The sequence below is a fragment of the Sinocyclocheilus rhinocerous genome, unplaced genomic scaffold, assembly GCF_001515625.1.
Source record: "Sinocyclocheilus rhinocerous isolate Xijiao unplaced genomic scaffold, SAMN03320098_v1.1 scaffold711, whole genome shotgun sequence".
NCBI lineage: Eukaryota > Metazoa > Chordata > Actinopteri > Cypriniformes > Cyprinidae > Sinocyclocheilus > Sinocyclocheilus rhinocerous.
The window spans coordinates 2,715,046-2,731,795 of NW_015641018.1; the positions used below are offsets into that span (position 1 = coordinate 2,715,046).

Consider the following 16,750-nt stretch of genomic DNA (forward strand, 5'->3'; position numbering starts at 1 on the left):
CAAACATTTCTGAGGTTGCATGACTCAGTCACATCCATGTCAGGAAAGGAAGAAAAAGTCAGGACTATCATTTTTGCTATTTTAGTGTCCCCAACTATACGCTGCTGATATGCGACAGAATTAGAATACACTTTTACTGAATGTGCTGCATGTGCAGGACACCATGTCCGATTTGTGAATGAATCGCTTTTTTGAATCGGTTCCTTTCAGTGAGTCGGCCTGATAGATTTACAAGAGTAACTGCTTTAGTTTTGGTTTATGAATGGATGCTTTGTACAACCTGGATGTTTTATTTATAATACTGTATATTGTTATACAGGCTATTATATTTACATAACAACTGTAAAAAATGATTTCAACTGAACATCAAGACAGATTCATTCACAAACCTGTTTATAACGTTTTCCAAACAAGTGCTGTATTTTTTGGAAGAACTTGGTCTGACCATTTCTTCTTATGAACATGAAAAATTAATATGAATATTTTCCCCAAACAGTTTTATGTTAGTATTACTGAGATATTATTACTAATATTTTTAATATGTTTTATTAATATTTTTAATTTGTTTTTATTTCTATTTTCTTTTTTATTTTAATTTATAGTCATTTTGTTTTGTTTTTTAATTTTCTTTTCTAAAAGTTTTTATTAATTTGTATTTAAGTTTTAGTAGTAGTGTGTGTAATTTTTATAATATAATAATCATTTTAAAATAATAATGAAAAATGCCTTGCTGAGGCTAAAAGTTTTTATTAATTTGTATTTAAGTTTTAGTTGTGTGTGTGTGTGTGTGTGTGTGTGTGTGTGTGTGTGTGTGAGAGATTTTTATAATATAATAATCATTTTAAAATAATAATGTAAAATGCCTTGCTGAGACTTCTGGGAACATTAACTCTCTAAAATAATTCAGACATCACATACGGACCGCATCTCCACTGGGAGTCAGCCAGACCACATGAATCTACCTCAAATAAGGGTTTAACAAGCAAATATATGTTTCATAATAATGAGAATAAAATCAGGCATCCTTCACGTGTAGTGTATTTCCATAAGCAGCCCTTTAATATCCCTCATTTAAGCAAGAGGGCTGCTTTATACAGATTGCCTGTTATTTCGAGTTGTGGTGGGGGGAGGGTCACGACCTCTGACCTCCGTCAGTAAGTCATCAAAAGCACATCCAGGTGCAGAGGTCGTTTCCAACCCACTGCTCCTAAAGGTGCCATTCATCTGGGCTTCTTCTGTACTTCAAAGTAATTTACAGCCCATGGCCAGTTGTCTGAGCTGCCTTTTCATCAGGTTAAAAAAAGAGGAAAAATGTGTTTTTGGTTAATTTAAAGAAATGAGAGTTTGACCAGCTGTTTTCCATTACACGTTTTTGGCTGTAATTAAGTTTTTTCCAAAATATTATAATATTTCTGGACATTTTGTTTTTCTCTCTTCCATTAAAAAAATCAAAAAAATACGGTTTCATTCTTTCTACTTCAAGATTTCACATTTTCGCTTTCTTTTTATTTATTTATTTGTTCTTTTAATTGTGGCATTTAAAAATGACTCAATGCAAGGCAGAGTTTGACCAGCTGTTTTCCATTAAATGTTTTTTGGCTGTAAAAAATGTTTTTCCTAAATCTTGTTATATTTTAGGACATTTTGTTTTTCTCTCTTACATTAAAAAAGGAAAACATTTATTTGAATTGCAGTGTTAAAAAATATATTTTTAAAGTTGTAAATAAAACTAATTATTGGAGTATGTCTGACAAGAAAATACTGTTTCAGTTTTTCTACTTCAAAATTTCACTTTTTTTTTTTTAATTGTGAATTTAAAAAAAAAATACATTGAATGCAAGGAAGAGTTTGATCAGCTATTTTTTCATTACATGTTTGTGGCTGCAATTCATTGTTTCCTAATCTTGTTATATTTCTGGTCATTTTATTTTCCTCTCTTGCCTTAAAACAATATAGGAATTTGATACAAAAAAAAATCATTTTTGTATGTTACTTGCTGTTTGTTTGTTTGTTTCTTTCTTTCTTTCTTATTTATTTATTTATTTTGTAATTCATTGTGAAATTTACAAGCAATTTCTGAGTGAAATGGTTTCTATTTTATTATATTTTATATTAAATTAAAAAAAAATATATATATATATATTTTTTTTTTTGTAAACATCTCAATTGGGTGTAACCCTTATATATAAAGCTTTATGCATGTTTTTGTCAGGTTCTCATGTCATCATACAGGTATGTATTATGTTGGTATTACATAAGGCTATTTTTGGCTTTTCCATGTCAATCTTTGACAGAGTAAATTAAGTATAATTACAGTACACTGTTGTTACTCGCACCTTAAAGATATATTATGAATTTCTAAATCTGACGTGACATCCATAATGGAAAGCAAGCACTCAGGGACCCAAACTGAGCACAATATGGACCAGGCCAAGTTGTTCCCTTCCAAGACTGTTCCACGAAAGGACAAACAAGGTGTGAGCTGAGCTGCCGTCTCCATCTCAGCCGCGAGCCCCTCACCCTGGACCGCAGCCAAGCAAATGCGGAGCGAACCAGAGTAAGCCAGTACGACAGAGATCCCTGTAACCTCGCACCCGAACCCCTCTGACTGCTCCGGACTCACACACACATGCTGGCACTTCCTGCCCCACTCTGTCAGTCTCATTCTCACTCTTTTTCCCTTATGCCACATATATATATGTTTTTCTCACTGTTTCCTGCTGCTTCTAAGTTGTAAGATACTCATAATTAGGGATGCACCGATACCACTTTTTCCAGTACTCGCCCGATACCGATACTTTTATTTTTGGTACTTGCCGATACCGAGTACCGATACCAATATTTTTATTGCATTTGTACATTTTTTAAATATTGGGTACAGAAACCAAAAGAGTATGTATAATGTTAGTTGGTTAACTTCATTTATCAAATAGATACAGTCAAACCAAAATATATTCAGACACCTTCAACATTTCTCACATTATCACAGTTTACTCGCTATAGTTTAGAAAATGGTAATAAAATATAACAAGAACTCAGAGTTATGTGAGAAAGATATATTCACTCGACAAGCTCGCGCATCTGCGCCGCCGCGCGCTCAATCCACTCAGCGTGCTTTGTTAATCAGCTCGCGCACATCAGCTATACAGGCGTTAATACTGAATGTTTAACATCATATTCATTGCATACATATACTTCGTAGCAGACATCCTTAACTCCTTTCCGCTGTCTGTTGTTCTGTTGTTGGTGTTTCTTTGTCTGAATATGGCACTTATCACATGCTGTGGTATCGGCGTTTGGTATCGGGGCATTTTAACGAGTACGAGTACGAGTACAGGAGACCAGAATCGGGCCCGATACCGATACCAGTATCGGTATCGGTGCATCCCTACTCATAATGTAAGTTACTCTTACTCAGCTGGAATTCGATGTCACACCTGCTTTCAATCAGGTTCCGTGCTAGAGTAACTAGGATGTTTTCCTGGAAAAGAATAGTGAGCGAGCAACACATTTCAGGGTAAAGACGCATTTTAAAAGCTAGTTTTGAACTAGCTGTGGTAATTCCAAACACATTTGAGAGAACAAAACCACTGGCATGAACTGTCACAGACAGACGAGGCTGACATGTGCCAGGACGTTAGCTGCGATTCGGGAATACACTGGTTATCTTGTTTACTTAAAATCCAGAACAAACATATTTTAAATGTGTTTTCCAAGCTTCTATTCTGGTAAGTGACTTTTCCCCACACCCCCTGCTTACACCAGGACAGCCTCTGCTAGAGCTAATAGCTCCAAAAATAGTGTCATCCACAGACATCAGATGTATGTAGTGACCTCGGCGTAGCTTTGTTCCCGTCTCACCTTTAACCCAGTCAGAAGTTTATCGCTGCTAGGCTCAACAAACACCACATTTCAACAGTTGATGGGTTTTGTTGGATCCGTGTGTCAACCTTGTTGGCATTGTGAACCAGTTTTTAAAGGACAAACATAATACTAATGTTCCAATGTCACTCTTCACTTTTCAATATGGCTTAGTGGCATAATGAATGGAAATGAGGCTATGAGGAACAGAAGAACAGCGTGTTCAATTGCCATTTGCAAAACATCCGGAAGCATTCGTATTCAGTTTGAGCTGGTGATTTCATGCAAGTGACAGCGATCATTGGCTATGTGCTAAAGTTTATGCGAATGCACAGCAGCACTATATAGCAACTATAGGTCAGACAGTAGCTATGTTTCCATACACGTATTTTTATGTGCATTTTTGGATATTGCATAAATAAATGCTGAAAGAGTGCTGAAAGGGTGAACTCTGAAACTCTGTTAACTCTATTTTAAAGAACTTTGTGATTTAAAGTAGTACACATAGCTTTAGTTCATACTGCACTATTAGTACGAGTAGGGAAAAAATAAATAAATATATAAATAAAAACAAGTCTTTGTTTCCACAACTTAATTCATTCCCTTGTTTAAATAAATGTATTATTTAAATCATAGCCACATTGTACTAATCTGTTCCTTTGTTTTTGTTAAATAGTGATCTTGATTGAACTAAAACAAGGCAATGGATTAATAAAACGTGGCCATAAATTATGAGTTGTGGCAATGAATTCTTAATTTGTGGCCACAATATCTATTTTATCTTCTACATACCATGTGTGGGTCTCTTTAATTTTTGTCTTGCTTTTCCATAACATTTTCTCAACATTCTTGAAACAAAATAAATGTACTTGAGAATCAATATTGTGCAAGAGAATATATCTTTCAGAGAATATATCTTGAATTTTGTTAATTGGGATGATTTTTGCTGTTCATTTGAACGTTTTATTCATCAAAGTATGCTGAAAAAATATTAAATATCAAACAGCACAACGGTTTCCAACACTGATGATAATAAATCAGCATATTAGAATGATTTCTGAAGGATCATGTGAAAATAAAGACTGGAGTAATGGGTAATGGCTAATGAAAATTCAGCCTTTCATCACAGAAATAAATTATATTTTAAAGTATATTCAAATAGAAAAGCCTTATTATAAATAGAAATAATATTTCACAATATTAGTGTTTTTTCTGTATTTTTGATCAAATAAATGCAGCCTTGATGAGCGCATGAGACTAATTTAAAAACACACACACACTCATATATATATATATATATGCTTTTAAAGAAGTCTCTACATATCAAGCTTGCAAACACTTGATTTTATCAGTTTTTTATAATATTTGGTTTAAGTTTAGGCTTTGTGATACAGAGTAAGGCTTGATTTTCTCAAGCTGTGTCCTTGAAAACTCGAAGACACGTCTATTTTTTTTTTTTAACAGATCATAAACAATGACTTCTTTATGCATTCCACTGTGGAACGGATGTGGAGGCACCAAATCAATGTAACACCGTAGAGCACCAGTTTATGGATCTATTCCTAGTAATCAGATATCATCCGAGAGGAGTCACCCTCGAATCCAGCAATCTTGGGATTTTGAAGCGGATGATAAAATCTTTATTATGATATGTGGTCTGGATAAATCAGCTACATCATATGCATGTTATTTCACACGTTATTTTTGTGTATATTTCTGCATGTCTTTTCCTTGATCGTGCAAAACAAGCTTCATTCTTTCTCTCCTCCCCCAAAGAGATTTATACATTGTGTTCTGAGCAAACAATTCAGTGCAGTTCACTGTTCTCAGCCGAGTCTCTCGGTTTCCTCCTCGGAAACAGTTTCAGGGGACTTGACCAATCATTTACAAACAGGAAAGGCAGACTGATAGTGAACACTTCCCCCGCACTCATGCATTTTTGGTTTCTTACCCAATCCTCTAAGAGTGAAGCAAACAAAAAGGGCAAAAAGAATAAACAGATCACATCAAGCATTACCAACAATTATGACTTATCAATCAAATCTTTACTGTAATAAAGCAACACAATTCATCAGTTAAACCTGTGGCTGGTTGCAGAAACTGCTGAGACTAGTCTTAAAAGTTAGTTATCTAATTTTTTTCTGCAACTCTGTTCATAACTTTTTTAACTCAGTCACATTAAAAATCATAGATTGCTCTAATTTGAATCTGAAAAGTAAGACTGATTACCACTTGGTTAAACTAGTTTTTAAGATAGTCTTAATATGGTGACTGTGTTGTGTATGTGTCTTTTCTGTTCTGCCAGCATCATTGCAAAAACAATGGACCTTTTTCACAATTCTGGTCGTCATAGTTGGGCTAACTTGAGGAGCAGTGAATGGGAGACTACCACAAATATGTTTTTTGCATTCCCATTTGCTCAAATAGCGAAATAGTGTTTTCATGACTTTCATAAAAAGGAAAAAAAACTTGAAAAAGGCTGATAACGGCAGTCAGAAGAGAGAACGATGTCAAATTTACCATCCCTCTCATAGACTCTGCATTAGAGAAACCCTCACATTAGTGCTAACTAGTTTTTTTGTAATTTGATGCAAAGGTGATATAATACAAAGTATAGTGTTATAAATGTACATACATTTTAAAAAAATCAAAATATAAAAAACGTTCGAGGATTTATGATGCTGATGACCATTAAATGCATCATCACAGTCTTGTGAAAATGGTCCATGATTGTTTCCAAACAACTTTCCCAAACACTCCCCCATGCACTGGCCAAACAAACAATTAGCCCCGCCCCAAACTCACGCCATTGGTTTAGCCACTGTTGCTATGTCCGCCTGGTCGGAATTCTCAGACAAAGTGCAGTGTTTTGTCTGTGCTTTTCTCTGCATATTAACACTTCAAAAACAAACCAAAAAAATTCTTAATGGAATATAATTTCATTCATGCTACCCACATTTATAATATTTAGAGCATACTTTTTGAATTTACAATGGAAGTCAAAGGTCACCAAAAGTGTTTGGTTACTAGCATTCTTTAAAATATTCTCTTTTAAGACTTGTTGTCAGAGAATGCATATTCAATGCAATTATATTTTTTTGTACAGCACTGGACTTTTTTTAAACCTTGTAAATTGCAATTGTTGCTTTTCTCAAGTACTTGTCTTATTTTAAAGACTTGTAGGCTTTTGCAGTGGGAAGACTGAATGGTGAAAAGTTTACAAAGGACCTACATTCAAAGAGGGTTGTCCAAATGGACAAAGTGGGGGAAGTAACCTGGTGAATCAGTAAATCATGTATGCATGTTGTTCTTTTATAACAATGCATTTTGTCTTTGCACAGAAAAAAAAATAATGTAAATTATATTTTGGGAAAAAAACAAAACCAAGTTCACATCATGTTCCACTGAGACAGTGTGTGGTACCTGTCAGCAGATGTAGCCTGTCAACCACATGCTTGCTTTTTAAATGTTTGTGGTTTCATTTAAAGGCCCAGTGATGTCACTCCTGTTGAATTTTAGATTTGTTTGCAATAGAAGGGAAATTCGTGCCTTCATCTGATTGGCTAAATGCTGTTTTGTTCTCTGCAGAAACATGCCTGGAGACAGGAGAGCCAATCAGACAGAGCGAGGGAGGGGGCGCTGCACCATATGTTAAACCAAGCTGGTTTCCTGAAGAACCACACAGCACTAGTCCGGATGTCTCATGTCACACAGTACTCTCTGTGTGCTAGGCCAGCTGTGCCCTTTCCTGCCCTCTTGGCTTCTCCCCTTGTTTTGCGTTAAAGGTGACCCATAATTCCCATGAGTTTGGCCCTGCTTGGGTTATTCCTCCAGAAGTCGTCAGCTGTGAGAATACACTTGCCCACAGCAGAACGACCTCACGAGCCTCTACTGCTGTTAGTCAGCCAAATGTTAAGTCAATGCACACCAGCGCACAAACAAGCAATAGCATGGCTGCAACACTTTTGGTAGCAGCTAGAATTTGGTAGAAATCTCTTTAAGATTATGCTTTACCGTAAGATTTGACCCTCTGTTCCCTGCTCCTGGTGCTTAGGTTTGTAAAGTATGTCACAATAGGGCTTTTATACCACTCGGATTCTTGGCTTTCTTTTGTTTGGCACCGACTCCATGCTTTTTTTCCCTGTAGTTTGGCACCAGTGACCTCTCTCCACCTGCTTCTTACTCTATACCAGCCTGTCAGGTTGGTCTGGTTATTAAGCCAAAGATAAGAACTCTGCGGAACTCACCACTAGTTGTCTCTTCTCTCCAATGCAGGTGGCAAAAATAGTTGGTCAGTTGTGGTGAACCAGCACTAAAATATAGAGATAGACAACGCATCAGTCAACATTTACTCACACTCATGTTGTTCCAAACCAGTATGATTTTTTTTTCACAAGGAAGACATTTTGAAGAATGTTGTTTAAGTTTTTGTCCATACAATGAAATTCAATGGGGTCCAAAAACAACCCTGGAAAGAAAGTCATATACTAGTGAAAGGATAGGTTTGTGTGAGCAAAATGCTAATATTTTAAACATTTTAAATTAAAAACGTCCAGCCAGGGAAGCGTTAAATCAAGCATGGACCCATTAACTTTTGCAGGAAGCAATGGTTTATACTTTACAAAAGTTTAAATTCCTAATATTTTTTCTCTCACAATTACACATACCACTTTCAGTATATGGATTATTTTTCTTAAAACCTTTGTTTATGTTCATCTGACGAAAAGACGTTGATGTGGGACGATATAAAGGTGAGTAAATAATGAGAGAATTTCGAAAACCTATTTGCCAAAACCTAAAATTCAGGATGCACTTCGCTGAAAAATAAAACTAAATGTTATTTAATAAACAAATGTTAGTTATTCAAGTTTTTTATGTTTTCATAACAAAATTATGTTTCTACTCAAATTTGTTATTGAAAAATAAACATTGAGCAGTGGCTTTTTTAATGACAGATTTATTCAAACATACAATAAACAGGTTAAGTAAAAATATAATGAATATTTAATATAGTGCACATATTTGCTCCTTTCTAGAGCTATTTTTCTAGCTGATTATCAAGTTTATTGAAAGTCTTTCCGCAAGTAAATGTAATGTTATGTGTACAAGCTGTTTTACTGGCGATCTAAACACTGCATTTAAACACTGATTGAGCGATTACATGAGACATTATACATTTCAGTAAGTTGTTCTGTTTCTTTCAGCATACCTTCTGATGTTCATTCATGTTTATTTCATGCTGTGACTAGTAGTAAAGATGAAGAGATGATCGGTTCGCTACAGCGATCTGTCACGATCATATTAAAGTGTTAAAAAACGATTTTCATCCAGCACTAGCGTCCACACGTTTTACCTGTTGTTGTTTATCGTGTGCACGAAATACACCGTTGTCGCGTCGCGTCGTGCCGCACCATGCTGCAAAATCCGGCTGTCTACACTGGACGTGACAAAGCGACCGTTGCAAATCATTTGAACTTTGTGTCAGTACGTCATAAATAGAAAGAAGCATCAGTTTACTGTCGGGGACAGTCATGTCACGTTGCATTCAGTGTAGATAACATCACTGATTAAAATTAGTTCCATTGTCATTTGTCGTGTTGCATCGCACCGCTCGTGACTGGTGTAGACACGGTATGACAGTCAAAACATGTCATCAGAGAATAGTTAATTAAACGTCACTGATTCAGACCTGCAACACTATTTTGACCAAAACCGAAAATTATTTCATTCCAGACGTGTACAGTATATACCAAAATATGACAAATTAGGTGCCGTTTAACTGGAGGCAACAAAATACCTAGTGCAAATTAAGTTAATGTATTATAGGGAAACTCCAGAGATTTTGAGGTGTGTCACCAAATGGTGCAACAGTGGTGTAATCGGATTAATTTTGATTAGCAAAATGGGGAAAACCCCATAACCCTCACAACAATCCATGTGAGCAGGTTTGTGTGAGATCGAAGGGAATCACAAGATCACAGACGTTTGGGAGCAAGATTAAGAATCTGAGATGCAAAACTAGAGTTGTTTTGTTGGACTGTGTGTTTTTAGTCAGGATAGGAACTTCTTGTGCATTTACCTTTAGATCGGCCCCACAGCTTCTGCTATCATCTGCATGGACAGAACGTAGCCCTTGTTTTTTTGTAAGATGAGACCCTCTCACAAGGTAAGGAGACCATCAAAACATTCCTTCATCTCAAAAACATGATGATTTCCTTCACAGGTGAAAAAGATTCATGTCTCCCAGGAAGAAAATGAACAAACCCATTGAGACCAATGTGGGGTACTGGATTTCTGAATGTTACGTTGGATGGCAGCAGGAAATCCACACCAGGGCTGTGTGTTCAAACCTCTGTTACTCAGGCCTCCGGACTAACAGGCCTTTCATGGAAACCTCGGTTTGCTGTGAGAAGGATCAACTATGGTTGGCTAGTTCTTCAAAATCACATCCTTACTCTAGTTCTCAGTGATGTTTGTCTCAGATGTTTCTTGTAAAATTCTATATTAAAACAAATTAGGCAACTTTTAATGTACAGTAATGGTACAGAACTCAATATTTTATTGATCCTAATGTATAGCTGAATAATTACTAAGCCAGTGATAACATGAGTTCAACTGGAGTCATATTCATAAACAACAAAAACCTTACAGGTCTATACAGGGTCATTTGAGACCTCACAGAAATCACGTTTTCAGCCGTAGGAAGAGATGTTCTTCATTATTATTTGCCCATCCTGTTCGGCTGCCCTTCCCACGCTTTGTGTAACATTAGTTTGTTCAGGGCTGACTGTAAGTGAAGGAGGTGTAGTCTTGTTTTGGTTAGCAGCTTTCAGCAGCCAAATGCTCTCTGGTAGTTAAAGATGCAGGCATGCTATTTGACCTACATAGACGGCCAAACAGAGGTCTGTAAAATCTCATTGCACGGCCAGGACAGGGGTGATAACTTGTTTACAAAGCACTCTGAAAAGAGAGCAAGCGTGTTTTCAATGCTCAAAACTACATGCAAGAATTTCAGAGAAAAAAAAAGCAGGCTTATGTTTTAATGTTTTAATTTAAAAGCAGGCACATTTTTTATGAAGGTCGCACTGAAACTGAAACTTTCCTGTCTTTTATACAGAGTCCTGCACATGATGTGCAAGAAACAAAAAGACATATTTTTGCCACAATTTATTAATTAATTCATTTGTTTTAGTTCAATCATGGCCGCATTGTACTATTTGCTCATGATTTAGCTAAATTAAAATTATGAAGCAAAGCCAGAATTTACACTGACCTACATATACACTCTCTGTCTGTTTTCTTTCTTTCTGTCCTTCAATCTTACAGTCTTGACCATCATAAATTCAGAGCTGGTCACAAACATCTTTTTCTTCCAGTTTCTCTGTCTTCCTTCCTTTCTTCCTTATCAAATCTGCAGTCTTGGCAACACTTTAACTCTTATTGACAGTCACCACATGAGTGTTTACGTCTAGTTGTTCCCCTCGGTACTGGTTGTTTACTTGTACATAAAGTGTGAGGTCAGTAAGGCAGGGAGCTCTGCTGGTCTCCTGAGAGAACTATGAAAATACATTATTCCCAAACCTCCCTGTTTATCCAGCGGTGCTCTTATCGTGCTCCTGCCGAGTGGGAGTGTGCATCACATCCTACCAATTATGACCCAAATTGTTCTCTTTTCTCACAGTGTCATTGTTTTGAGTGGGGCTTTGCGGATTATGATGACTGTTTGGAAAGTTTAAATAGGGAAGCGCTGACCAGAAACAAGTCTTACTGATGTCAGTATGCACATGACTCATTCAATACTTCACAGTTCAGCATTTTGGAAACAAAATGACCACGTGAAAGCTCAGAAGAAGCTCCTGTTTTTAACCGAAGGTGTTCACTGTGCGTTGTCCTCAACACCCTTTCAGGATTACAATGTGTGGAAATGGCAACTCCTCCTAATGGCCAAAGGTGGAACAGCATATCCTTATAGCATCCAACTTGTGCTCTTAAAGGGATAGTTTACCCAAACACTTCACCTACATGTCGTTCGTATGACCTTTTTCTGTGGAACGTAAAAGTTTTTTAAATAACAGTTTTTGTCCTTACAGTAAAAGTCAATAGGGTCCAAAGCAACTTGAGGGTCAGTAAATGACAGAATTAGCATTTTTGAGTGAACTATCCATTTAAGGATATGTATTATAGAGTGTAATTGGTCACAGTTACACCCTGAAGACACTTTTCTAAAGCATGAGAGCCAAGGGGCAGTGCAAACATCTCTGACAGATGTTTAAACGAATATTTCATACAGTAGTTCTGTGATCATTTACACATTTCCATGGTTCCCATTTACTCCAATAGAAACATCCATGATAGTTTTTCTATGACTGTCCAAAGGAAGTCAAAAACTACTGAGAGATTATGTTGGTCAAAAGAGAGAAAGATGTCAATTTGCAGTATTAAAAACTCATGAACAGCAGTGTTCACTTTTTTTTTTTTTTTATACCAAGGTTAAAAAAAAAAAGTGTATAAATGTACATTAAATGTGACCCTGGACCACAAAAGCAGTCATAAGTAGCACGGGTATATTTGTAGCAATAGCCAAAAATACATTCTATGGGTCAAAATTATAAATTTTTCTTTTATGGCAAAAATTATTAGGATATTGAGTAAAGATCATGTTCCATGAAGATATTTTGTAAATTTCCTGCCGTAAATATATAAAAACTTAATTTTTCATTAGTAATATGCATTGCTAAGAACTTCATTTGGACAACTTTAAAGGCGATTTTCTCAATATTTAGATTTTTTTGCACCCTCAGATTCCATATTTTCAAAAAGTTGTATCTCGGCCAAATATTGTCCTATCCTAACAAACCATACATCAATGGAAAGCTTATTTATTCAATTAAATAAAAGTTTTAAAAAATTTAAGTCTCAATTAAAATAAAAGACCCTTACGACTGGTTTTGTGGTCCAGGGTCACAAATAAAAAAGAATATATGTATATGTCATGAATCTTTAAGTTTATATATTTTAAAGGGGTCCTATTATGCTCTTTTACAAAGTCTTGATTTTGTTTTGGGGGTGTACTAAAATATGCTCTCATGCTTGGTGGTTTGAAAAACGCATTATTTTTCACATAACGATTAAAAACTGCGGAAATGCACCATCACAATCTGTTAAAAGGGTCCGCTCACGTTCATAGTAGTTTCGAACCACATGTGAACCAAACTTCGAGTACGCTGGAATACTGTCTATAATGATTTACTGAAGGGAAACAGTGGTTGTTTCTTAGACGACTGTGGTTTTGCTGAAGTTTGACCGTGACTTTTGGGAGCAAAAGAGAGGGAGAATCAATCTTGGAGAACGTTCTGTTCTTCTAGTAGGGCAATTGTGCAATTGCACTGCAAAAACGGCAAACACATATTTTGTTTATGCTCTCTCAATTCACCAGAGAAAGATATGTACGAAACTTTCTTTTCACCCAAGGTAAATACATTCCTTCTCAGCCCCTCCATACATTCCTCACAATATTTACCATAGTTTCACAGCTCTGTCTGAGACCTGGGGGGCATTCCAGAAAGCAGGTTATGTGACATACCCGGGTATGTTTGAGGATAAGCGAGAGGATAACCTCAGCTTTCGGTTCCAAAATCGGAGGTAGGCCTAAATTTCAGGGCATGTCATAGCAACTTGCTCTGTGAAGATAACCTGCTCCGGAGCAGGTTATGTTTCAGGGTTAGTTCACTTCAGCACTATCATTATATATTATTACAATGAAGTTATGTAATATAGCCTACTATATATATATATATATAGTTGAATTATATGTTAATTATAAAGCGTTAATATAAGTAATAAATAAGGTAATATTATTCTAATATGATATTGTTATATTTATTTTATTGGCATAACCTATATAGCAGTTATCTGTATAAATTATAAAAACACTATTACGACAAGGTAATGTTTAATTTATTATATTATATATATTTATTACATTTTATATTATCATCTCACACATGGATCGGCATTTTCTATAATGTATTTCTATAATAAAAATACATATCTGATATGACAATATATAATTAGCATCAAACAAACGATATAATTCTTATTCTCAAGGATTGGAGATTAAACGGGGAAAAAAAATAAAAATGATTGCACAACCATCAATTAGGTGGCGATATGCACTAAGCATGTAAATGACCATTGAACAAAAGAAGAAGAAAGAAACAGCATGGCGCGCTATTCTCATCGATTCGTCGCTCTGTTGAGAATGTCTTGAGTCTTAACCAGGAATATACTCTGAGTTGAGTAAACTTACTCCTGGACACGTTTTTGGAACCACATACCCCAAGTAAGCAAGGTTTTGGGTTAATCAACCGAAAGTTCAGGGTTTAGCTGACGGTAAGTTAACCGTGCTTTCTGGAATACACCCAAAATGTGTCCCTTTTATTGTTTAAGTCACTTATCAAAAGTTGCTAAAAGTTGCCAAATAAATTTAAAAAATAGCTAAATTTGTTGCTAGGTGCTTTTGGAAGAATAAGTTGCTAGGGTAGTATGAAAAGTTGCTAAATCTAGCAACAAAATTGCTAAGTTGGTAACACTGGGCGGAACATGTCGCCACGTGCAGCACAGCCTCATGGGGGAAGTAACATGTATGCGCTTTTGACGCATTTAACATTTATGTCATGTGCATGCAGGAATATATCAAAAACACTTTTCTAAATTCCTGACCTTTGCCCCTTTTCTTGATTCATGTTTGTGCCAAAATCCAAGTGCAGAAGGTTGCATGCAAATAGTGCATTTAACATTGTTTTTATCCCTTATGAACAGCGAATTTGCATTGATAATGATAACACAAATGTTTTGGCTCACGACTAATTGCCTCCTAGTACCACATCAGTGGGAAAAATCTGACTTAATCTGTTTGGCAATGAGTTAATGCTTTGATTCAGCATAATTTTCGGGAAACGGACAAAGCTCAGTGCTGTCCAACGAGAACAAAGCAAACAGGCAGCTGGAAATGCAATAACAACAGCCTTCAGATGCTCCCAACCTCCAAATGTGTTCGAAATAAAGTGCAAACCAAGCGCATTTTAAGTCATACACAGGCATAAACAAGGTCAAGAATGTGTTGTTTTTCATCTATGTGAATGATGGGATATTTTTGGAGATTCCTGGGCTGTAAGAGTAGCTTCTTGATCTGCCGCTAAAGTTTCCTTGGTTTCCATGAAGTCCCCAGGCTTCATTGCAAACTGATCTGTCCGTGTGAAGTCAACAAAGCTCTCACACCCAGATGCAAACCCTTGAACGTCATGTCTCCATGTAAGGAAGCCTCTCTAAGGACAGATAGACGCAAATATCACTGCTGCTTTGTTTGTGCAATGTAATGTAGTGACTCCTTTTTCATTTTCAATGTTTTCTTTTGCTCTCTATAGACATATTTGCCATTTAGGAGATAATTCACTTGCAAAACTCATTTGCCAAAAAAAGACATAATTCAATATATCAAATATACTAGTTACTGATTTCCCTAACGTTTTATCTTTCAGGCAGCTTTCAGGCAGAAATCTTGCCATTCCTAGAGTAATTGAGTGTCGTTAGCCTACACCTGTTAAACTGTATTGTACTTTTATTCCAAACATATGGTTTTCAGATCTGTTTCAGGAGATTGGCCTACTCTTTTTGCTTAAAACTTGTTTAACTTCTAAACCTCTAATCTGAGTCTCCGATCTCGATTAGTTTTTTTTCTGTAGATCTCTTTTATCGAATTACTATGTAATCTAGTCACACTGGATTTCATAAGTAACTGTAACTGAATTACACATTTTTAATGATTACAGTTACATTTATTTTGTAATTAAATTACGTATCGCCGTTACATGTAACTAGCTACTCCCCAAGACTGCACTTCAGCTTAACAGATACAGTCAACTTAAAAAAGCTATTTACTTACAGTTCCTAAAGAACGCGGTTTGCTCCGCTTCGATGCTTGTAACAGTTTTTAAACATGCGTTAGACGTAGCCCTACACACTGTATTCGACCGTTATTCACTGTTTTTTTAGCATCGATCGCATGAAAGTAAACATTTTCAGACGTTCGATCTTTAAAACAGCTTGTCAAAAACTGAATTCGCGTTCTGTGAGAAAGGCCGTGCACTGCAGTTGCCTATTGTGTAGGATTAATTTGTAGCCTACATGCTATTCCAAATGTCTTCACAATCTATCAATATTTAAAGGGATTATTTTGTGTATTTGGTGTAATGAAATGTGTTTATGCGGTTTAAGGTTAAAAAAACACATTATTTTCCACATACTGTACATTATTGTTTCTTCTCTATGCCCCGCCTCGGGAGAGGACGACATCACATCTGCTAACATCTAAGGTGGCAGACTGCAGCTGGTTAAGAGGGACTCGGCCCTCATTCACAGCAAAATAAGGCACTATGGGTAGCATCTCTGAATGGCTTCTCACCCATAATTCTCTAGTGATCATGCCCATATTTCCCTGATTCTACGTACAATCGTTCGAGGCACAGACCAGAGTCTGATCGCTCTTTGGGACACAAACGTGGGCAGAACCTTTGTTCGCCCTGGTACTGAATGTCCTCTTTGTTTGATGAAAGCGCTCATCCTCGCCTAGTCCAGACATCTCCTCCTCTCTCTGCCTCGCTGCGGGAAGCACAGATGCGAACGGCTCGAACGAGGATCAAGTGCCAATCTCAGTCTCAGAGAGGCGTCCAGGAGAATTAAATCTCAGCTTTTGTTTCAAACATCAGGTGATGCTCAGCTGGCAGAGAGTTCAACAGGTCATGCAGCGAGGACGCATGGCGAAGGGCTGAGGGTTTGGGTCCACCTGAGAAGAGAGAGAGAGAGAGAGAGAAAAACAAACACAGAACAG

The 16,750-nt window shown here is 36.5% G+C and overlaps 1 protein-coding gene across 2 annotated transcripts in view; it reads right to left on the reverse strand.

Annotated features, from left to right (window-relative positions):
* Window positions 1-16,203: 16,203 nt before the first annotated feature.
* LOC107753823 (arrestin domain-containing protein 2-like) overlaps window positions 16,204-16,750 on the reverse strand; it is a 9,930-nt gene continuing 9,383 nt past the window's right edge. For both annotated transcript variants that reach the window (XM_016570073.1, XM_016570074.1), the window contains one exon: window positions 16,204-16,705. In XM_016570073.1, the coding sequence (XP_016425559.1) occupies window positions 16,652-16,705 (54 nt within the window). In that variant the 3' untranslated portion in view covers window positions 16,204-16,651. The remainder of the gene's footprint in view (window positions 16,706-16,750) is intronic.